General features: G+C 44.3%; 1 protein-coding gene across 4 annotated transcripts in view; it reads left to right on the forward strand.

Moving 5' to 3' along the window:
* PIDD1 (p53-induced death domain protein 1) overlaps positions 1–25,208 on the forward strand; it is a 602,358-nt gene that overhangs the window by 475,809 nt on the left and 101,341 nt on the right. For all 4 annotated transcript variants that reach the window (XM_069624025.1, XM_069624027.1, XM_069624026.1 and 1 more), the window contains 2 exons: positions 19,732–19,867; positions 20,246–20,396. In XM_069624025.1, coding sequence (XP_069480126.1) covers positions 19,732–19,867; positions 20,246–20,396 — 287 coding nt within the window. The remainder of the gene's footprint in view (positions 1–19,731; positions 19,868–20,245; positions 20,397–25,208) is intronic.

Here is a 25,208-nt window from a genome sequence, read left to right on the forward strand (position 1 = left end):
AGGTAGGTACACCTCGAAAAAGTATTTTAGTCTTAGAGTGCGGAAGAATTTCCTGAGTTCAACTTCTGTGTTAAAAGGGTCCGCCTTGGTGGCTGGGACAAAAGATAGACCTCTCTCCAGTAGAGTTTGTTCTGCTTTGACTAGGGTTCTACAAGAAAGATTGAAGATTTGGGACCCACTGTGGCCCTTCAGTCAGCGGGAACCCGAGAGATGTCGGCCTGAAGCACTCTCAGGCATATTCCTAAGTGCAATCACGCACACACTATCCTTCAACCTACGTGAGGATAGTTCCCAGCTTGCCACTGCCACCGGAGCAGCAGGTAAGCCGTTTCTCAGTTGCACCACGAGATGTAACACCATGGCCAAAATTGGCCAGTATTTAATACTATCCTAAATTAATTAAATCACCCCTTTTTGAAGATCCTCACTGCCTCTCTTAAACCCACAGAATCAACGGACAGCACCACCAATGGTGCCTTTCCTGACGAAGGCCAGCATATAGACCGGCTTCAATCAAGCCATGTTTTGGCCGAAACACACCTGTGTCGATCCCCGTGACACAACTGTATCTTCCCCCTCGTTTATGTTGTGTAAATATCTGTTGTGTACACCTTGTGTGAACTAACCCTGGGGCCATTTTCAAACCTCAGGCATACTTTCCCTGCTTGATAGTTCTTTCTCTATCATATCTATACAGGGAATGTACTTCAGTGTGGAGTTTTAACCTCAATACATCAGAGGTTGACACTTAACCCGTGTTACCACCGTTCACAATCACTTTTGTCCGTTTGATGCCAAAAAACTTTCGTGCTTATCGAAAGACCTGTAAAATAAATTGTTGAATGAACTAAAAAAGGACTGTGTCAATGTAAAATAAACATACATGCACGGCACAACTGGCTTACTTGTAGGATCTTCTTCATCCTGATTATTCCTTTTTTTGTACATATACCCACCTGGGTAAATCAGGACTCCGCCAGGCGCCCTATATTTTCTACCATATTTAGCACAACCCACGGTTGTAGGGCTATCTCACAAATAGGAGCAGACAATAGAACCTAGTCTTTTCTCCTACTACCCACCGACATGGACAAAGTAAATATCGTGTCCTACACGGACGAATATTTTCAGAAACTGATGGGTACGATGTCCACTTTAGGATCAGAAGGTGGACCTATCGCGCAAGGCGCAAATAAAGACGAACTGGACACCATTCTCCAAAAAAGGAAGAAACTGATACGCACAGAGATGCACGGAACCTTCATGCTGGAATACCTTAAGGCCGGGATTATTCCCGAAGGATTACAAGTGAAAAATATTCCCCGGGTGTTCACCGACAACCCCAAGTTCAAAACTAACTTCAGCGGCGTCGGCAATAAATGCAGCCGTGACTGGATCATTCTTATTATAGACACGGCACAGGAGGAATGTAAAAAACAGGGAGAAGATCTAACGACTCTGGAGAAAAAATTTGCCAAAGACAAAACCATCAATGACGCCAAGAAGAAATTGGAGAAAATGGAGGAAGAAGTAGTGAAATTTAACCAACTAACGGTGGAACGCAAGGTGCATAAGTTCAGGAAAGACCTCACTAACTACGCTGAGGAAAAAACATATCCCTACCTCAAAGAGACGTTCTACAGTGACTTACAACAGCAACAAAAAACCCATTACGATAGACGCAACCGCATGGTGCAATTTTCTGGGAGCTCAGGTTCCTCAAGCGGAAGCACATCTAGTCCACCTGGAGGGAGCAAGAGCACCGGACCACCACCCCAACATCCTTTTTTTCAGAGAGGGGGCCAACGGGGCCGACCGAGGAGACGACCACAACAAATGGGCCAATACATGAGAACGCGCCAGTGGTACTCGAACCAGCCTTAGCCACCATCCCTATCTTCAATCTTTCTTGTAGAACCCTAGTCAAAGCAGAACAAACTCTACTGGAGAGAGGTCTATCTTTTGTCCCAGCCACCAAGGCGGACCCTTTTAACACAGAAGTTGAACTCAGGAAATTCTTCCGCACTCTAAGACTAAAATACTTTTTCGAGGTGTACCTACCTGAGAAACAAAACTCCGAAACCATCGCCACCAGAGGACCAGAGAGACCAGTAGACAACATGACAGGCTTCAAACCCAAATCAACCTTCACTCCGCCTCCGCACACCATCCCGAGCGAATTCGACACGTTCGAAAAAATCGTGATGAAGACCATCACCAACGGCCTCACGACAAAAAACTTCTATCAAGACAACCTCAACAGAGACGAGAGAAAGTCTCTAATGGACCTCAACCAAGACACTACCATCACCATAAAACCAGCCGACAAGGGTGGAGGTATTTTGATCACGAACACCGGAGATTACAACAAAGAGTGCCAACGTCTACTCAGTGACACGACCGCATATAAGAAATTGAACACGGACCCGACATTTCGCCTAAAAGAGGAAATCGGCAACCTAACGAAACACGCCGAAGACGAAGGATGGATTTGTCAGGATGAACGGGCGTTCTTAAACAAAACGCACCCCAGGATCCCAGCATTCTATATACTACCCAAAATCCATAAGCATGCAACAAAACCCCCAGGAAGACCTATTGTCTCTGCTTGTGACTCTCTTCTAGAACCCCTTTCGTTGTACACAGATTTTTTAATGAAACCCTTTATCGGAAAAATGGCTTCCTACATAAAAGACAGCACTGAGACCATTAAGATCCTGGACGCCATACATCTCACCACTGATTCCATCCTTGTCACCATGGACGTAGAGGCACTATACACCTCCATCCCACAACTGGAAGGACTACAAGCACTGGCGACCTGCCTCGAAAGAAGAACCGACACCACCACCATACCCACCAACTTCCTTATAGAATGTATCCGAATAGCCATGGGAGAAAACTTTTTTCTATTCGGCCAACAAATGTACCAACAGATCAAAGGCGTTAGTATGGGGGCCACCTTTGCACCAGACGTCGCGAACCTCTACATGGCCCAGTATGAGGAAGATAACATTTATAACAACAACCCTCACAGATCACACATCAAAATTTGGCGCCGCTACATTGACGATGTGCTCTTGATCTGGGAAGGCAATCGAGAATCACTACTGGCCTTTCATCAATGGCTAAACACACAGAATACCCACATAAAGTTCACCATCGAGTGGGATTACCAAGCAATCAACTTTCTCGATCTACATATTTATCGATCTGGAGATATGTTGAAAACAGAACTTTTCAGAAAGCCCACCGACAGAAACACCTTGCTACATTTCACGAGTTACCACCCAGAAGGGTTAAAGTACAACCTCCCATACAGCCAGTTTCTTCGCATCCATCGAAATTGCACCGACAGAGAGAAATTCTTCCATCATGCAAAACAACTTCAAATACGCCTAGGACAGAGAGGCTATCCGAAAAAATCCATCAGGACTGCCAGGAAGAGAGCAGAGAACACCGACCGCTCGATTTGCTTGACAGCAAAAGAAAAAAATCCCACCAACAGGACTGTCTGTGTAACTACCTTCAACCCGGTCAGCAATCTCATAAAGAGCACCATCAACACAAACTGGCATTTGATTAAGAACGAGGGCAGCCTAGCGAAGAAACCACTGTTCGCTTTCAAGAAAAACAGGAACCTGAGGGATACCCTTGTACACACATTCTTGGAACCCACGAAAACGACTGCAACCCTATGGAGTATCCCTCCAGTTACTGGTCACTTCAGTTGTGGACACTGTGTCGCCTGTAAATACACCACCAACAGTAAGACCTTCACACACAAGGACTTCACATGGAAGATGAACAACCACACCAACTGCGAGAGCAGATGTGTTATCTACGCCATCAAATGTCCCTGCGACATGGTCTACATTGGCAAAACAATAAGGCCCGTAAAACAAAGGATTAATGAACACAGGTCCTGCATAAAGAACTCAGTCCAAGACAAACCACTCGTTGAACATTACACCAAAAAGGGCCATACTCATGAACAATTTTCATGGACCGTGCTGCAACAGCTCCAACCACAACGTCGTGGGGGGGATATCAATTTGACTCTGACAAAACTGGAACAGAAATGGGTTCACAAATTGGACACCGTACGTCACGGTTTAAATATAACCGTTGAATGGAAACATTTCTAAAAACAAAACCCCCTCACCCTCTTTTATCATTTCGGGACACCAGGGGCAACCTATATAGATATCTCAGCTTGCATACATTAACAACTGTATTACTGTCACCAATTGTTTTAACCTCTGGCAATCAGAACGTATGTAACACCAAGTGTACACATGTATTTACATGGACTGTGGTTTTTCCACCAATTGTTTGACATCTGGCAATCAGTACTTATGCATCTCCCGTTAACACCAAGTGTACACATGTATTAATTACCACCACGGGTGACATGTGATATGACATGCATATATGTCCAATGCTAATTAACCTTTTGTTGTATGGACCCGTACAATGAATGGATGCGTATGCACTCAACAGCCTCTCTACCTGTATTATGCCAGCACTCACAATAGGCAGTTTGGACAGATCATGCACCGGTATATACAACGCACTTCCCGCTGGTAATAATTAATAAACAATAGGTGTCTCTATGGCGCTATTATGAAATGCTACCAGACCCAGAGCCAACCGGTTTGCCCTTTTCTACACACCCTTTTCCACATTTTGCATTCAGTGCATCCCATTCAGCATTGCTTTAGCATGCAAGCACCGTTTCTGGGACCACACCTCCCATGATGCTCCGCCATTCGAGTAGTTCAATTATGCTCCACCTTCTTGACAACACGCGATTGGTTCAAACTCCTTCCTGTACCCATTGGGTACTTCCAATGCGCGTTTTTGATTGGCTGCCGCCCAGCTTGTAAAATGTATATTTACACAGCAGCCAGCATTCTCCTCACAGTTTCATTTCGAGCTGAGGACCCCGTATACAGAGGTACGCCGGACATACTGCGGTAAGCTAGCCAGGGAACAGCACCTTAGCTTTTTAATTGTTGACCAGAGAGCGCCTTTTTGACTTGGCTTGCCAGTTTGCACTTACTATACCCTGCTGCCGGGCTCCACTCATAACTAAAAGTAGGCATTTCAGGTGTCCACACCGCCACATACAGGCACCTAATTACCCGAACTTTCGCACCTCCCACGTGCCTTTTCTCACTCCCCAGATCCCAACACAATCTCACTGCATTGAGTATAGTGTTCCCTACTACACCTCAGCGCCACTTCATGCGCGCACCTTCAGGCACTTTAGGTCCTCCACACCCCTCGTGCCTTTTTTCCCAACTCGGTCTCACTGCATCGATTTCAGTCTTTTCACCTGTCATTTTCCTGCCTAGACCTCAGCGCTACTCGATGCGCGCTCTCGCACTCCTGATAGCCATACAGGATTTCGACATGTGGCTAGTTCCACCCCCATGGACCACCGCTGCACCGGAACGACTCCTCCCCCGTGGGAGCCACCCTGCTCACCGAGATGTACTCATCACAGACCACCTGAACCACTGGTCAGACGTCTTCACCTCATAGGCACGTACTTGCCCACCACCATGTTCTTCGAGGGCAGTCTACCCCGGGTAGGATTCCCTCACCATCATCGAATCCACTCCTCTGAATCCTTATCCAGGATCATGCATTCTGATCCTGTTTTCTCTTTCTCTCAGATTTGGGACCCACTGTGGCCCTTCACAGTCAGCGGGAACCCGAGAGATGTCGGCCTGAAGCACTCTCAGGCATATTCCTAAGTGCAATCACGCACACACTATCCTTCAACCTACGTGAGGATAGTTCCCAGCTTGCCACTGCCACCGGAGCAGCAGGTAAGCCGTTTCTCAGTTGCACCACGAGATGTAACACCATGGCCAAAATTGGCCAGTATTTAATACTATCCTAAATTAATTAAATCACCCCTTTTTGAAGATCCTCACTGCCTCTCTTAAACCCACAGAATCAACGGACTGCACCACCAATGGTGCCTTTCCTGACGAAGGCCAGCATATAGACCGGCTTCAATCAAGCCATGTTTTGGCCGAAATACACCTGTGTCGATCCCCGTGACACAACTGTATCTTCCCCCTCGTGTATGTTGTGTAAATATCTGTTGTGTACACCTTGTGTGAACTAACCCTGGGGCCATTTTCAAGCCTCAGGCATACTTTCCCTGCTTGATAGTTCTTTCTCTATCATATCTATACAGGGAATGTACTTCAGTGTGGAGTTTTAACCTCAATACATCAGAGGTTGACACTTAACCCGTGTTACCACCGTTCAATCACTTTTGTCTGTTTGATGCCAAAAAACTTTCGTGCTTATCGAAAGACCTGTAAAATAAATTGTTGAATGAACTAAAAAAGGACTGTCAATGTAAAATAAACATACATGCACGGCACAACTGGCTTACTTGTAGGATCTTCTTCATCCTGATTATTCCTTTTTTTGTAGGATAGTGAACCAGGCAAAGAGTGAGTCTGAGACTCACACCAATGAGAGAACATAAAAAGCCCTGGTAGGAAAACAAACCAGGCAGTGTGCGAGTCTGGGGCAATTCATTGAAAAAAATCGAGCAGGAGAAAATGCCAAATTCAGCATTTCAAGTAAGGGGAGTGTGGGTTGCGGGGGTGTCCCCCGCTCTCCTTACTCAACAATAATGGAAATCGGGGATGGCGGGCTATCCCCTGCTTCCCTAAAAAGGAAAGCAGGGAAAAAATAAAAAAATTTTTAAAAGAAGAAGAAAAAGCACCCTCCGGCAGAGGTTCTGCCTCTCAATGGGGAGGCAGAACTCGCATTGCAGGGAAAGAGCCGGGCACAGGAGCAGCAGGTAAGTGCGCCGCAGAGGTAAGTATGGATGGTAGGGGGGTGGAGGGCGGGGGGTGTGGGGATTGCGGGGGGTGGTGATCCACTTGATTATTTTGTAATGGGCATTTTGAATTCGTCATTTTCGAATTCGACATTTTCATGCACGAAATAATCACATACATCTAGTCTGGGACCCACACCCAATTGTGATACCCTGGCAGGAGAGTAAACGAGGGACAAGAAAAGACTGTAAAGACAAAGGGATAAAACCCCTACTTGAATTGTGAACTGTATATGAGTAAGAACAAGGGAAGGCACATACCCCTTGAAAGTAGAAGCTTGGAAGTCTAATTCAGGGGTAGGGAAACCCCCCACCCAATGAAGTTGATGAAACCTTTAGGTTGAAAAGTTAGGAAGTCCTCACAGGAGAGTATACCTGATGAAGAGAGGAAGCAAGTTGTGAACTGTGTAAGAAAATGGGAAGACCCATACCCCTTTAGAACAGAATCTGTTGGAATACCTCTGTGGAAGGGAAAGCTCCCTGAAGTTAAGGAATCTCAATATTGTTGTTTTTTGTATAGTGGAAAAGACCAGGAAAGACTCATACCCCTTGGAAGTTGGAAGGGAAACTGTCAAGAGAAAAAGGATTCATAAAAAGGGAACAGCCATACCTCTTTGAAAGATAATTGAGACCCAGAGAACAACAGAAGTAATGCAGATGTGAGTACCCTGGCAGGAGAGTACACCAGGGATAGGAAAAAGATTGCGAAAGCTTAGGGGTCAAATTTCCCCCTTGAAATTGTGGAACAGTGACATTCAACAGAAAAGGAAAGAACCATACCCCTTTTAAGGATGACTGAGACCCAGAGAGTGAGAGATTGAATATTCAAAAAAACGGTGTGCTTGAGGGTGATTCAACGGAGTCGTCCCCCTTGAAAACCATGAAGTAAAATATTGTTTGAAAGAAGAAATGCAGGGGTTGAGTCATCCCCCTGTGAAGGAGTGGAACATTATTTATCTTTTTCTGGAAGTACTGGATAGACAGTAGACAGTGGAAGACAAAGAGAAACATAGGCTAAGGAAGGACCCCGTTTTCCTGTTGGAACTTTATTCCTTTTTCTTTTCTGCACCTTAAAACTTTGTTTGGAACTTTGCAAAAAAGCTACAAGTATATAGCTTACAGAAATACCTGAGTTGCACATTATATTGAGTTGAGTGCAAGGGTCAGTTTAGGGTTTTGGACACAGGACGGAGGATGCTCTTTTGTTGAACATCCTGACACAGACGTTCCTTAGTTTTGTTGGGGCAGGGACACCCCTCTTAAGTTTAGAGATGAGTAGGATTTCTCCAAACCCTCTTATTATTTTGACAAAAAAAGTTCTATTTTCATCTGAAATCTGTTACTGTGTCCGAGTCTTTACTCTTGACACTTTACAACCTCCAAAGGGATGGGGCAGACTCAACTAATTTGAAATGAAGATTTCAGTCATGGAGGCTGGTGCCTCACAAGTAATCACTGAGACAAGGAAGGAGGGAATGTATCAAGAGTAAGACATTTTGTTTTTAGCCTTCAGTTTCATTGGGTTTCGGCACATGCCCTATTTTCGAGTGAAAGGCAATCCTTAGTACAAACACTCTGTATTTAATTTGACCTATCCTCGGTTGTTTCTGCATCTAATTCAGTAAGTCCACAACAAGTCAGTTACCGTTTTCAAAAGCACCCCTAAAACAAACAACTTCGAAAAGGAGGCAACAGCTCCCTTCCTCCCAATCACAGACCAGAGGAAAATGCAATGCCAATACCTTTTTAATTCCACTCATATGCATATTCCGGTACTGGTGCGCAACACCATTGAACTACTTGTACTTCCCCACACCAAAATCCTGGGCCTTTGCTGAAGCAACCTGCTGACCTTCAGAGCTGTCATGAGCAGAACGAAATTCAGATGTTAAGCATCTTTTACATTGGACTAGGGATTACTTTTATCAGAAAAGCCTTTGTTATACATGAATGTTCAGGTAGCTCGCACTGTGATGGGAAATTTCCAACTGAATGACCCCATGCAGCTCCAGATACCTAACAAATATGGTCTACTTTGAAGAAAATGACAGTGAGTAAAGCCTCCTTTTAAAGATTCGTTTTGAACTCTGGCACCTTAATCAGACCAGGCACAAAATAATTGTGGTCCATATCCATGAGTCAAAATTTGTGATCTTTCAAAACAGGTAGTATGCAGGAGTGCACTTTTAGCAAAAATACTTGTGTACTAAGCTATAAAAGTGGCCGACATAAGTACAAAACCTGGCCAACATTGAGATATTTTTCCAGCCTGCCATGCACTGCCCTATTGCCTATCAGGCATTCCAAACCTGGTTTGTATTCAGAATGTCTACTAGCTTATCTGGCTACTCAAATGTTCTTAACTTCATATATAGGAGCAAATTGGAAGTTTCTGACAAACAAGATCTATATCCAGGCGACTATTACACATTATTACTGTGAGTCGTAAAATGCTCAAAGTACAGTAGCTTAAAATAGGTCTTTTTTCTGGCTTTCATTATTTTGCATTTTGGGACTTGTAGTTTTCCATGTAAGATATGGAAAATAAAGCTAACTATAAAACTGTATTATTTTAGTCCTTGAAAGCCAAACTCAAATATTTATACTAAGTAGAGTTTGGAAGGTATGTGGTTGAAAGCTTAAAATGCACAGTGGGTTAAACTCCCACTTCAATGAATTACCAGTGTGTGGTCATGGGAAAATAATTTAATCTCACTGTCACTTAAATGCCAAAGTTGGAGTCCTTACAAGAGATTAAGTTCACACTATTTGCAAAATCGACTCCCTTACAATAGGGCAAAATGAATGATTTTGGAGTCAAAATGGAGTCCACTGGTGCCCTTCAGTCAGTGACCCCTGAGGCCGTCACATAGAATTGCGTTACTGTTGCACCGGCCATCGGTCAGTCCCATATCAATTGATTTGACAGGCAGACCTCTCCAGCCAGTCATGGAACCAGAGATTCTAGAATAGCAGACTGACTATATCAGAATGGGTTTATGTGAAAATGTCCCCAAGGAAATGTAGTCATGTGAAAATATAGTACGCAAAATGTCGTCTCAAAAAATGTAGTCATTCAATAAATCCAAAGTGTGAAAATTTTGCCAGTAACAAGGTCGCCAAAAAAGCTATATTTAAATACCTCCATAATCACCCTTACACAATTCCTAAACCTTCCCCTATCTCTATTTATAACCCTTATTCTACCCTGAACTCTTATAGAACACTAACCCTTCAGCGTGCTAAAGCATTTTATTTGCATGTTACTTAATACAAAATAAATAGAAAATGAACAGTGAACCTATCTCCAACCGCATGACTAGCTTGCCACAAATTACATAGCCCTTGCCCTAACCCAAACCCTTCTTCTATTACTAATCCTCGATTTACCCTAACTGCAACTCTACCACTTACCCTAATGCTCACTTTACCCTAACCACTAGGTTTATTCTAACCGCTAACCTACCCTAACATCACCAGCCCTCTCCGACCTCCCTATCCCTTTCTTTCACACTTACCCAAACCTTTACTGTATTAGCTCTTAACTTACCATAACCCCTACCCTAACACTTACCCTGACACTTAATGTAATAAATTCCTCCAATCCCCATCACTGGGTTTATTATTTGCCCCATGGATGTTCCACAACAAGATTGTAATTTGTAACGATAATTAATTTGGCCTCGAAAAGCTGGTCCAAACAATTAGGTCTATAACACCAGGGGGGGCGGGTGGCAGATTCTCATTCACTCGTCATTGATTGTTTGTTTCTTTGAAGTTTCAGTTTTTGCATGGGCCTAAAGCAGGTGCTAGGGAAGGTTGTTCACCTTGGGTGCGAGGACACTGGAGCCAAAAACCCGAGCCGATTTATTAGTGGGAAATTGTTTAAGCTGTATGATGGAACCTTCTGGGGGGAAAGTTCTAAATTCAATGGCCAATAGTCGGGAGGTTTTAACTCAATTACATCCCAACACCTGTTAGAAATATCATCTATGCTTTGATCATCAAGGATATCAGCTCTGACCAGTGTCAAATACCCTTTCCTTTATTGCAACCAATGAATGCATTTATTTATTAAAGCGTCTCTGCTTTCATATGCCCCCTTGAACATTTTGGAGACACATGTCAGAGTTTTTGTCCAGTCTAGACTTAAGAAGACACCTCTTATAATAAGTGAATCTAGCTGGGGTTTTTCTGTCCCTCCAGGCAGGCACGGGGTCCAGTAAAAATATGTCACCAGTGAGGTAAATTCTTAGGACATTTTGGGAGGGATTAATTAGTCCTCTGTTCCTTGAAGATGTGTTCCTCAGTTGTTTTATTCCCATGTGCAAGGTGAGGAGGCTGGGTTTTCGGTGGAACTTCAGTGGGACGAGAGAATGTTGAGGAAGACCCTGGCCATTGATGCATTTGACACTATGCTTTGATAGATCAGCAGAAGGTAGCATCCAAGCCATTGGTTTAACAATGTCTAAGATCTTTACTGGCAATTATTTTACTGCAGTCATATCAGTATTTAAGAGTTCCACTGATTTCATTAGGATCTGGAAATGCGGACATCCTATGTTATCCATGCTAATCTTGTAAAGCACGGACACAGCAGGCTTGAAAAGTGACTGTCCATTTTATGAAAGTTCTCAGTAAGCAATTGTGAATCATGTTTGCTTGGGAGTAGATTACTTCAGTGTGAAAATAATGAACTTGCATGTGGGGCGAGCTGGGAGATGCCACCGCACTGTGGCACTGGACCTTCTAATGGACTGGTAAAACCGAACTGGGGAATTTGTGGAATTGGAAACCACATCCTGCCTCAAGATGGCCGCCGCCATTGAATTCACTGCTGCCTGACTTCGTCCGACTGGAAGCCTGTCCCTCGCTGTCCCATATTTGGCTGGCTTACTGCATTTACCTTGCACCCAATCGCCAGCAGGCGATTGCCGGCCCAGGAAGTAAGGCCAAGGACAGAAGGCCACTCCCCTGACTGAGCTGACCGAGCGTGACCAGGTGTGTCGGCGCGTTACGCTAGAAGCTGCTGATTCCTCGCCTGCACACCGAATCACCAACCTTTCTATAACGTAACACTAGTCTGCGCACCGCTCACCTTGTTCAAATATCTTGTGCTGCTTTTGACTGGCCCTTTGAATAGACACGTCATTAACCCTCTGAATTACACTTGCCGCCTAAGTTTGCTGCGCTCTGGCGTACAACCCTTGTGAGACGACCTCCCGATTCCTCCGGCACCTCCATAATTGCTAATAGACCTATAGCATCCTGCAAGTTATATCGTAACCTAACTGGGCCTAACTGAGTAACCGACAAATGGTCCCAACCACGATTGCCTGCTCTCCAAAGTGCCACCTAGTATGCTATCCTCATGCCAGCTTGTTTACCCTATATGTGCATAGCCCCAGGCTTCTATGTTCCAGTACTATGCCAGATTTGCTAGACTTACACTGCTATGCTTACAAATAGACTGTAACATTACACTGTATTAATGTAACATGTGTGCTATATGCTTAGCTGCTAAACTATAGCCTTGTGCATTTACTGAATTACATGCTCTATTTTACCTCTAATCACCCATCTATGATTTTAGTGTTGACAGTAGCATACACTTCACCTCCCTCTATGGTCCACCCTACCACCAGATCCACGTACACGACATGTATTTTCCATCGCTCTATACTGTTCTACTAAGGACCCTCCTCTATATAATCACCTTACAGGATCTCATTATGTTTCAACACCTACCTCCACTAGCGCCTGTGCACAACCTCCCCAAGCAGATTGACCTGATTACCAGACCTTGTAGCTTATTACAGAGGAACCTCAAATTATGTGCGAGACTTCCATGACTGTACGACCCTTTAACCAAAACAGCGTCAAGTAATGCTACTACTGGTCTGTGCAAAACTAGCCACTCCCAGCACCCTCTCCAACTTAACAGTAGACTCTTCCGAAAGCCTATTTCTGCCCCGAAATGCGATCACAAGGTGCAGCTATCACTGCCCCAACCAGTACAGTCGAGGACCAAGGGCGCACTTATAAACGCCCATTCTATGGTGGCCCACGCAACAGATATAGCAGACCTACTACAAAATGAAAATATAGATTTCCTAGCTATTACTGAATCCTGGCCTCACCCAGCAGCTGGGCCAGCAATTATGCTAGCCATCCCAGACGATTACACTCTGCTAAGACTTGATTGTACCACTTCTCGAGGTGGAGGTCTCGCCATAATCGCTAAAACTAACCTAACACTGAAACTATCTCCACCTCATAACACAGACACATGTGAATCTCTAACGGCCAAGTTCATCATATCCAATACGCAGTCTGTATCTATCCATTTTATATACCGACCACCAGGCCCTCTAGGATCCTTTGAAGAGGATCTAACGACCATCCTGTCCAATAACCTTAAGAACTCCTCTCAGAGCCTCATACTAGGAGACTTCAACCTAGGCTTCAGTGACCCTTTAGACACTAACGCCACTCTTATTAACAATTCCTTAGAGAAACTAGGTGTCACCCAAAAGATCACTGGTCCTACCCACAGTAAAGGTAGAACCCTTGATTGGATTGCCGAGCAGAATTGCCCAATCACGGTCACGTCTATAATGCCCCAGCCCTGGTCTGACCACCATCTGATTATGTTCTCCCTAGAGGCCTCACCTCCCTTGCATTCTGACAGTATAGCTCCTGCTCTCCCCACCAGAAACAAAAGAAACATTACTCTTGATAACCTCATCCCCTTGATTCTACCCACTCTTAACTCTATCTCGGACCATATAGATCTATTCACTATGGTAGATATGTACAACAAAGTGATGTTGACATCCCTTGATGTCATAGCACCATTGGAAATTAGAAAATGCAAACCCCTCAAACATGTGAATACTTGGTTTTCTCCTCACCTAAAAGCTATTAGACAAGAGAAACGCTGCTGTGAAAAAATCTGCAGGCTATATCCATCTGAGACTAACAAGAACAACATGAGTAAATTAGCCCCCCACTACAAAAAAGAAATCATCCTAGCCAAAGTAACCTCCTACAACCTCCAAATCTCTCAAGCTAAATCCAATACCAAAGAACGTTTTGTTATTCTGAAAGAGATAGAACCCCCCCTATCCAAACTTCAGATTCCTGCCTCAAGGACAAATGTTGGTGCACTGGCTTACAAAATGCTCTAGCTAACAAAATTACTACCCTAAAGACCAAGATCAATAACAAAAAAGACACTTGCCTCACCACTTCTAAATTTAGCAACACAAACGCGTTATCGCCACAATCCATATCGACTTCACCTCATGTATCTATTCCCCACTTTAACTTTCACAAAGTATCCACCAAAGAGGTTGAAAAAGTTATCCTCACTCTCAAACCCTCAAACTGCCATGGTGACTTATGCCCTGCGCAACTCATAAAAGATGCAGCTCGTGAACTCTCCCCTTTTATCACTAAACTTATAAATGCATCCTTCACCTCAGGTTACCATACCCAATAATTTGAAACAATCCTGGGTCCTCCCACTCCTTAAAAAACTAAAGTTGCTCCTTCCATCCCCACCAATTACGCCCTATCACCACAGTGCCATTCCTACTTAAAATCTTGGACAAAATAGCATATTTACAAATTCAACATTACCTAGAACACAATCACCTTCTAGGAGTCCGACAGTCATGTTTCAGACCCCAACATGGAACTGAGACTGCGCTCATAGACCTTAAGGCACAAATAGACGAGCTAGAGACAAGGGTAAGACGGCACTACTGTTGCTTCTTGATATCTCAGCAGCATTTGATCTGGTTGACCATAGGATCCTCTGCAACCACTTAGAATCGGCAGCCAACTTCTCCCAAGAGGCTATTGGCTGGATTCAGTCCTTTCTCAATAACAGAACAATGCAAGTCTTCTCCCCGCTAGCAGCTGCTGACCCAATGCCTATTACTTGTGGTGTGCCACAGGGCTCCTGTGTCTCTCCTACTTTGTACAATATCTTCACGAAGCCCCTTTTCGATTATCTTGATGATCTGGGTATCACCTACACGAACTACGCTGATGATACCCATATCCTCATCCCGCTGATGGGGGATTACGACAAGGATTTGGCCTTTGTGAATAGAGTGTACCTCATCATCCAGGCATGGATGGCCTTACACGGTCTATGCCTGAATGATGACAAAACGGAACTCCTCATCCTAGGCACGTCTTCTAATCTCAACAAACTGGGCCAGAACTATTCTTCATTTGAAATTGATAATAACATCATTTCCGTAGGTAAGGAGGTTAAAACTTTGGGCTTCCATCTAGATTCCACATTAACCTTTAAAAAACAAGTAAATGCAATGTCCTCTGCCACCTCCTATACCTGCAAACTTATCAGAGCAGCCAAACCTTTCCTCTCTTCTAACAACTGTATTACCTTAGCCAGAGCCATCATCCTGTCCAAATTGGACTATTGTAATGCTCTCTACGTAGCGAGTAATAAATATATTATGAACAAGATTCAAATCTTGCAGAATAATGCCTTAAGAGCAGCCTTAAGTCTCCCGAAGAAAGCCCACATTTCAGTTACTAGGAGATCTGTCAACTGGCTCTCCATGAAAGATAAGATTTTCCTAAAATCTGTCTCCCTGACTCATAAATGTCTCCACCAATCTGCCCCTCAATACCTTATAACGGGATTCACCAAACAAGTAGCCTGCCGTCCTTCCAGAATAGCTAACTCCAACCTTCTATTGGTGCCAAGATTCAAACATACCATGACTGGGGTGGGGGGACAGCTTTCCTGTCAAAGCAGCACAACATTGGAACTCCTTACCACCATCCTTAAGGGAAGACCTTCCTTATGCACAATTTAGATCTAACCTTATCCTCTGGATTAAGGAACACGAAAATTAATGTATATTTCACTGACCATCTATGTTCAACTAGAATATAAAATTTGTAAATTATGCATACTTTATGTAAATATGACTTATCATATCTGTTTAATGTTGTTGATGTGGCCAGCACTGTAACCCTAGCTGGGCCCTATCCACAGTGCATTTTTAACCTAAACTATACAATCCTCTTGTTGCTCTTGCGCCCTGCTACCTCTGGGTTAGGCGCACATTATAAATAATAAAAACAAACAAACAAACTTATTGCATGCTCCAGCAGTGATGGCACAACAATCCTCACAGAGACCCTGCCTAAAGTCCCCTACGAGGTGGCCAGGGAGAGGCAGACGCTTTCTGATCCTGACCTTGCGGGTGGTGTTTTGCAGGAGGATCACCTGGGAGGAGAAATGACCTAGGGAAGTACAGGGACTCCATTGGGTGAGACATGGTATTTGTCTTTCTATAAGAAAGTCATCACCTCAATGCCAAAGTATATAGTGGCTTGTTGTTGGAACAATCTTTCTGCTCCCCAAGTTGAACTTCTTAATATGGTTGAAAACGTTCATCATGGAGACTTATAGAGCTAGAAGCTCTCCTAAATCTCAAAGTTACAGTGAAAAGGAGTCTGGAAATAATAACAACTTAAACTCTAAAAACCTTTATTCCTCTAAAAAATCAAGTCTTGTGGTTGATCCTTATGATATTCCTGCAGAGAATATTTGGGGAAACAGAATGAGCTTGAGATCAAAAATCAAGCTTTCAAAATTAAATTTTGCATTAGGGACTTCAAGTCCCATCATTTCTGAAGTACTGGGATGAAGAAGAGGGCTGAGGAGGAACAATACTGCAGAGTGCAGCTTGTTAATGAGAATGACCCAGGGAGACTGGGAAGCTTAAAAGCCCACCTCCGGTGCATCCCATGAGTGAGAAAAAGGAGCAGAGTAGCAGTCGTAGGTGGAAGAGTTGTGAACTCTACACATTGAAGCAGATGCTGGAGGAGGAAGAAGACGCCGGGACCACTGTCGAGCAGCGAGCAGCAGCCAGTCCTGAGAGGGTCTTTGCCTCCAGCAGCCTTAATTACAGAGGTCACGGAACGGCAAGCGTGAGAGAGGGACGCTTGCCTCCTGGATACCTGTTTTGCAGATGCTGCTCAGTGGGAAGCGAAGGTTTGGAAAGCTTTCCTTTCCCCAAGGCTGTCTCTGGTGGCAGGTGAACACCGAAGAGTCTTTGGAGCAAAGGAAGCTCCTTGAACAAGTGACAGCGACAGACTGAAATCAGCAGGTTAGTTGGTCACAAGGAGGCGCTGAAGCGAAGAGCCTGTGATCAGCGAGGGAAATGGACGCGCAAGCCTTACCCAGTGAGTTCAACAAGTGATTGTCAGACCGGAGCGCTCTGTGACTGCTCGTGAGGTCGATGCAGGTGTTTTCATATTGGAAAGCAATCGCATATATGGGAAAATGAAGGCAATTTTGAATACTGAACTGGCAGAAAACAGAGAGAACATTATTCTAAAAGATCAAATGACTGACTAAGAATACAAGTTTATTTAAAACACAGCAACAAGATGAGGCAATACTTTTAGAACTGAATGCAAACAACTATTACCAAAGTCAAGTGAAAGTAAAGGCAAGGCAATGTAAAACCAACAAGCATTGCCAAAGTCAAAAGGGGGTAAATGAAAGTACCCAAGGTTGTAAAGTTTATTCGCCATGTGTGAGGAAGTTCATAACAAAAGTTGGTATAAACCCACGTTGCCAAAGTCCAGGAAGAAGCAGAATAAAACCATATCATTGTCAGTGTTTGGTTAATAAAAAAGTGGGGAATCAAACGTGGCAAGAAGGCTGCCCTTCTGGTAAAGACTATATTTACTGAGGTTTTGGAAATCGCAAAAGTGTACAAAAGAGCACCAATATGAATCTTGCCTTCCCTGAAGAATTGCTTAAAGCTTGATGTTGTAAAGTAAGAAGCACTACAAAGTTGTTGTAAGCTGATCTTAACCACAGAGGCACTTGTTGTAAAACTGTGTTCAGGCAGGGGAGTATACCCAAACAGTAAACTTAGCAGTAGGCCTTACATGGGAGTAAACCATGTGTGATTGAAGCAGTATACCTGGCATGGGAGTAAACCAGCTGTGATTGAATCAGTAGGCTTGGTATGGGAGTAAACCAGATGTGATGGAAGTAGTGGGCCTGGCATGTAAGGTACACCAGGTGGAAGTGGATGAAGTGGTGTTAATTATCCTGACAAACTTTTCATTGCTGAGGCAAGGACTGTATAGGATTGCTGCAGAAGTGCTCTAAATCTTTCAGACTAAAAAGTGTTGTTGCAGAAGCATCCTGACAAAGAACTGTTTTGGAGCCTTTTTGTTATTGAGTTGGAATCATAAATAACTGTGTTGAAACTTTTTATTACCAGGTAAGAGTAACCAAGAACTATGTTGGAACATTTGATTACAAAGCAGAATTACCTTATTTCTTTTGGCACCGTGGAGCAGGATCCTATTTGAATCTGAGGAAGGGGAATTCACTCAGATTATAAGAAGAGACTGATATTATTTTGTGAGCTTAACTGGTATATTGTTGTTACCGTTGAACTGCCATGCATTACATTTTTGTGTTACTGTATGTATAAGTATGTGTGACAGAGACCTTTTGTTAGAGTGTTTCCTTTAGTTTATTTTAGGCAGAGAAATATTTGTTGGGGTAGGGATAGTGAGGCTTTTATCCAACCTTTTTAGTTTATGAAATGGCATCTTTTGATAAACTTTCACAAAGTTGTCTGCCTCACATTTCTGACCATCACAGAGCCGACATAAATATATTGTGATCTGTTAAAGATTCCACTGTTTTTTCCATAATATGGTAGAAGTGGCCCCAAATTATCCTCAACACTGTGCAGCAAAGAAATTACCTATAAAAGTTATTTCACTAGGCCAATGCCTTGGAAAAGGCAGTATGACTTGAGGAAGAGCGGGTCACTCTACCAGAGAAGGTCTGCCCCATCCCCCCTGGTATTTCAGAGGAACTGGCAAGATCTTCCAGCTTCCTTGTAGACCAGCCTGCCTTTATGTGTAAGGTGCTTGAAGGAGGATTTGTGTCTTTGGGCCTCATTACACGGAATGCAGTAAGGGTTTACCGGTACCGGTAAGAGCACCGGTACCGGTAAACCCTTACCGCCTTACTACGAGGTCCCTTTGCAGGACCCGACATCAACGGCTGGTTTTACCAGCCGTTAAGGAACGGGCCCGCATAGGGACCTTGGTGCTAATTACGGTACCGCAATTTGCGGTACCGTAATTAGCTCCTTCCCCATTCCCATTGAGCCCTATGGGGGCAAAAATGGGAATGGGGAAGTCCCTTGGTGAATGGGGAATTACCGCCCCCGCTCACCAAGGAGTAGGGCGGTAATTCCGCCATCCACCAAGGTCGGACACGGTAAAATACCGGCGGCAACCATAGCGCTAATAGCGCCATGGTTACCGCATACCGTGTAATGAGGCCCTTTGTCATGTTGTCTCATTTGCAGCAGGGCCTCATCAGTTCTTTGTTCTACGATATTCTTTGCTACAAAAGTAATTTGTGAGCATGTTTTACATCCTGGCTCATGTATGGTGCAAAATTCAGAATGTACTGCCACAAATCCTTCTCAGTTATGTTGTGGTGTCAGTGTCTTTTGCTACAAATAAAGCCTAGTATGCGAAGAGTTTGGACTCATTAATTTTCAATACCAATGAGTCAATCGTCTCTCTTTTCCACATCCCTCTGTCAATCACCCTCTCATCTCCATCCCAAATCCTCTTTGTGCCATGCTTTTCCCAATTACTCTGTATTTGCTCTCTCTCTCTATCCCTTCGATTTCTCTGTTTTCATTGTCTCTCCCCTTCACCAATTGTCTCTTCACCTGCCTGCCATTTTTTCCCAACTTCTCACTACTTTCCTGTGTCCTCTGGCTTCCATCCTATACATTTCACAGGACATAGCTTAGAGCGGTCCCGGCTGCACCTTCTCCATGGTGACTTGCAGGCCCAGACATGGAATGACATCACCAACCAAGTGGTGCTGGAGTTCACCCACATCTATGCCCTCTTTGAGGTGGACCATTTCTCCTGGTGAGTACTCTTGCAATACACCTCTTTTTGGCGAAGGAATCTGATGAAAATATACAAAGCTGCTGAGCATAGGTGCTCCATACGCCCCAGAAAGTACCATACTGCGATAATGGGATTGTTAGGGGGCAAGCTTACATTGAATTATACAGAGGAAAGGCTCTTATGTGTTTATAAAACTAAATGTTTCAGTTCTAAACATTTCTATTCCAAGCTATCTTACCATATTGTTTAGCTGTTTATCTCGCTCTACTTTCCATAACACATATTGAAGGCAAGCTCTCTGTCTCTTTTACTTACACTGTCTTGTCTTCCCTTATGTTCCAACCCAAAAGTGCCCAGCAAAGGAATTCACCTGTCCATGCTTCCTTTCACCATCAGGTACTGGCTATGGTATACCACCAAGACCTACGTGGGTGGCATCGCCAAAAAGGTTTATGAGCGTCTGCGCTTGTACCAGGTGAACTTTGTCGCTCTGCAAAGGAAGAGACACCCTGAACAAGTCCTGCTGCAGTGTGCCCCTAAACACAAGGTGCGTTTGACGTGCTCTAGGTCTTGTTGAAGATGGCTGTTTCTTGCTTTGAGGTTGCCACCGGCCTTCAAGGATGTAGAGAGTTGTGAATAGTTTGTTGTTATTGGAAGAGGGATCAACTGACCAATCACAACAACAGTAGGTTCCAATAAGCATTGATTTATTGAGATTAGAATACAGGGGTAAGGAGATGGCTCTAACAGAAAGTGGCTCTGACAAATCAGGGATACATCTCCATAAAATGCAAAGGTTGAAGTAAAACGGAGCCGTTGAGAGGAATTGTTCCAATCCTAGTCTAAAGTAGGAATGGGCTCATGGGTCCAGGTTTCCTTGTCTAAAAGAGTTTGTGGTCTGGGTTGTAGCGTCCTTTGTGATTTTCACAGTCACTGTGTTCCCGAAGGATACAAACATCTAGGTCCTTCCATTCATGGTATTGTTGCTAAATATTGGCCTTCCCTGTCGTTGTAGCACAATGAACGTTGATTTCTTCCCTAGGTTGATTTTTCAGGGTGCAGTCACTGTTGTCAAACCCACCCTCTTCCAACAAAGGGCTGTGTTCCAATCTAAAATGGTTCTGTATACTATACCCCCCTCCTTAGCTCTACCTCTGCGGGCATGCCAGGATCTGGAAAAGAACTCCCAGCAAGTTGTGTGTAAGGGTCCTCTCTAGTCGACCCATACATTGGGTTACCTTCCACAAAGCCTGTGTGATTCCCTCTCTCCATCCTTTGGCGGTTGTTCTCCTTCCTTCTCTCTCTCTATCCCCACCAGCCTCCTCCTAACATCTCTTCTTTTCTTCCGTCTCCATTCTTTCCCTCCTCTTAACTCCAGACTCTCCCCTGTACTACTCCTTCCCCCCCCCCTTTGCCTGTGCACCTCTGCATCCAAATGCCCTTGCCTTCTTTCTTTCCCTGGTCCCTTTTACACTTGCACCCATGAAGGAATTGGGTCATTAATAGTTTTACTGTGGACACCTCTGCATTGTTGTTGGTGGGACCGGGCGATTGTTGTGCAGGAATCGTCTCCTCCTCTTAACCATATATAGCTGATACTATGCTGCCTAGAAAGTTTGTGAGTGCGTCCGTGGACCCTTTTTTCAGTCCCAAATGGCACACTTCACTAAGCCTGAAATTCTTGCCTGTGTAGTTCACCTTAAGTGGCAGGTTCTGTATAGTCTGGTTACACATAACCATAATTGAGTATCTGGACAATGCCAGCAGGTTGGGGATAGGGGAGAGGCTCTGAGGGAGCTCTGGGGTCAGCTTTGCAAACTGAGCAACATGCCCGAGATTTCTTCTGTAAGGAACTCATGGTGTCAACAGTAAAGACAGACACAAGTGATCACAGTTCAAGGGTGTTTATTAAACTGTATAAATGGGTGAGAAAAATGCCTAATGTAAACCTAAATCTAAGATGGGAGCAAGCTACGACCATCAAATAATAATAAGGCAGTCTTAGTGGCGTCTTGTCAAATAAAAAGAGCCTATACCAGAACACCTATTGCCGATCCTTACCTCTGAGTTACAAAATTGTGTGGGATAATGTTCACAAGAAAAGAAAGAAGTGTTCACAAATAATATGTCAGGATGTTATAGTCGGGGTCTCCTTTCCCCACGGTTTTAGCACGGGACAAGGCGAGACTCTTGAGCACAGCACACAACTGGGCTTCCCCAGCACGAGGTTATCGTACTTCTCAGCTATATCAGGATCCTCAAGTCTCTTTCACACAAAGTCTCTTGGCCCGAGGGCCTGATGCAGCAAAATAACAAAATAAAAGTTCCTTTCTGTTTGCATGTTGGGTGATGACTCTTCACCCTGGGTTCCCCCTCTTCCGGGCATAGATCCTTCTGCAATGTTAGCCTTCCTCTGCCGGGTTCCTTACTGCCTTTTCTCAGACTATTTCACTTGTCGCATTCACAAGTCTCAATGTCTTTTTAAATAATGTTTCATTGCGGACATCCCTCAACCGGGTTCACTCTTGTCATCACAATGTTAACCGGGTTATTGTACCTCACCCCGTTCAGCAGGCGTCCCTTAGCCGGGTTCACCTTTCCCACAAATACAGTTTGTCTTGCTTTACACAATGCAGGATTTGTTCCCCTTATCTTTCCTCTGGTTTACGGGTCAAAGTCTTTTGAGTCGACAAGGGGTTTTACTCAACCCTTGTATGACCACTTTGACCTCTTGTGTCTGCATTCCGAGGGCCTTCTGGTATCGGTAGTTTCAACAGAAAGGAGACCGGTCAGAGTCCTTGCATGAGCGCTCACGTAGCTTTTGACCACTCTTTTGCTGGTTTTTTCAAGCTTTCACACACAAGCTCTTTGTTCACAAGTTCATACAATGTTGCCGTTCGCAACCTTGGGCTCAAAACAGTCCAGTTTGCTATCAGCCTTCTCCGACTCACCGGCTGAGCTGAACCCGTTGGCTTGTCTTGTTTAGGAGTGAAAGACGGTACCACAGTACCAAACGTGCCTCCCCGCCTGGGTTATCAATGCGTGGGGCCCCCATGCACCGTTGACATCTGCTACTCCACCCGCCAGCTGTAAATCCCAGTGTTATATTTCCTTTTCCGGAGGCTTCGCAGGTCTGGGTTGAAAAGGGCCAGGGCACTTCCCTCCTTGTCATCCTTTCAGGTCTTGCCGCCTTTCGTCTCTATTTGAACTGCCAGTCCGAAAATAGATGTTTCCTTGTGCGGTTGGCCTTGCTCAAAGTGTGCTCTCGTGCTCTGCCTTTTATCCCTGTGGGGAAGGGAAAGGGCCGTCAGGTGTGCGTAGTTATTGTCAATTGCCTGACTCTGCCTGACCCTTGTGTTGGGACACATCGGGAAACGGCTCGGGTGTTAGTCTGTTGTCTTTCATGATGTAAGAAAATGTTTGTGTCGTAAAAGGGGCGGGGTGTAGAGTTTCTAAATATCCTACATGGTAGGATGGGGAAAAGGTGTTATAGGGAAGGGGGTACTGCATCTCACCCGTCGGTGTCCCACCTCCACTCCCCGAGGACCCCCCATCCAGGTGATCCTCGCGCACTGGTCCAGCCCCAGGAACTGGATCCAATAGTGATGGCCATGCCCTGGCCACCTGGATGACTGATCCCCGGGGACTAGCGGGTGAGACACCTTCAAGTTTCTCACATACCCTTCCTGCATGCGATGCAGCCACATTTGTTTCACAGGGCAACCTGGAAAGGAAATCTATATTTCCCTGTTTTTTTCCTTTTCGGTGTTCCACCGTGAAACAATAGGGTTGTAGGTCTAGAAACCATTGCATGACCCAAGGGTTGGAGTCTTTGCATTGGCTAAACCAGACTAGGGCTGAGTGTGAACTTTCGTCCTAATAGGAAGTATCTGGGATGGATAAATGGCCCACTTGATGGCCAGGGCCTCTAGTTCCAACAGAGTGTAATTTTGTTCACGTGGGAACAGCTTGCGACTAGCAAATAAGATGGGGTGGTCTAATCCGTCGCAAACTTGGGTTCTGGCACAAAGTCTGTTTTAAGGTGTTATATCATATATCGTCCTCGTCATTCCAATGAAGTTTCTGGGGTTTGTCATTCTTAAATTTATCTATCAGTCTGGCTGTTTTGTCCGAAAAGATGGGGATAAACCTACAGTAATATCCTATTAACTCGATAAAAGCTCTAAGATCTCTTTTGGTCTTGGGGGTTGGTGTATCTAAGACAGCTTTCACCTTCTCATGTTGAGGCTGCACACTCCCATACCCTACAAAGAAGCTGAGGTACTTTTCGGGTGACTGGGCCAATTTGCACTTAGCTGGGTTAGCAGTTCATGATGGTATAAAGATGGAAGAGATGGTCCTCCCAAGTCTTACTGTAAATGACGATATCGGCAATATAAGCTCCACAGAAATCTGAATAGGGTTGCAGGATTTTATCCATGAGGCGTTGGAAAGTGACTGGCACGCTGTGTAAGCCAAATCGGAGGACATAATTGAAACAGTCCTAGAGGCATTGAAAAAAACGCAGTCTTTTCCTTATCTGGCCCATATACAGGAACTTGCCAGTACCCTTTGGTTAAGTCTAGGATCTATAGAAAGGTGGGTGCTCTGAGTTTATCAATTAGGTCATCGATGCGTGGCATGGGATAGGCATCGAAGTCTGAAATGGCATTACATTGATGGAAATCGATACAGAATCTCCAGGAATGGTTCGGTTTAGTGACCAACATGATAGGAGAGGACCATGGACTTGAAGAAGTTTCGATAATATTGGCTTTCAACATTTTATTGACTTCCTCAATCACTATTTGTTTACGGGTTTCGGGGAGTCTATATGGTTTTAAATTAATGACTTTACCCTTAGATGTTTGAATATAGTGGTATGTGCCTTTTACTCTTCCCGGTTTTTCTGACAACACAGCGGGAAATGAAATAACTATATCTTTTAGATCTTCATGTTGTTGGTAGATAGCTCAGGAGGTATTAAGTCAAACTTGTCTATCTCTCCGGGAACCAGACAAGCTAGTACTTTGGTATGGGTGGCTGTTGGGTTCTCTTTCCACTCCTTCAAGAGATTTATGTAATACAAATGGACCTTCTGTTTTCTATCTGGTTGTGTTACTGTATAAGCACAGGTTCCCGTTCCTTCTAATATCTCATAGGGTCCATGCCACTTGGAGACAAATTTGTTTTCTGAGGTGGGTAAGAGGATTAGTACTTTCTGTCCTGTAGAGAATGATCTTAAGCTCACCTTTTTGTTGCAAGTGGATTTTTGTTGTTTATGGGCCTTTTTCATATGAGTACTAACTAGATCTGGAACCAATTTTATATGTTCTTGCATTCTGGTGGTGGTTTGCGA

The sequence above is a fragment of the Ambystoma mexicanum genome, chromosome 11 (assembly GCF_040938575.1).
Source record: "Ambystoma mexicanum isolate Mex_15411 chromosome 11, UKY_AmexF1_1, whole genome shotgun sequence".
NCBI classification, from domain to species: Eukaryota; Metazoa; Chordata; class Amphibia; order Caudata; family Ambystomatidae; genus Ambystoma; species Ambystoma mexicanum.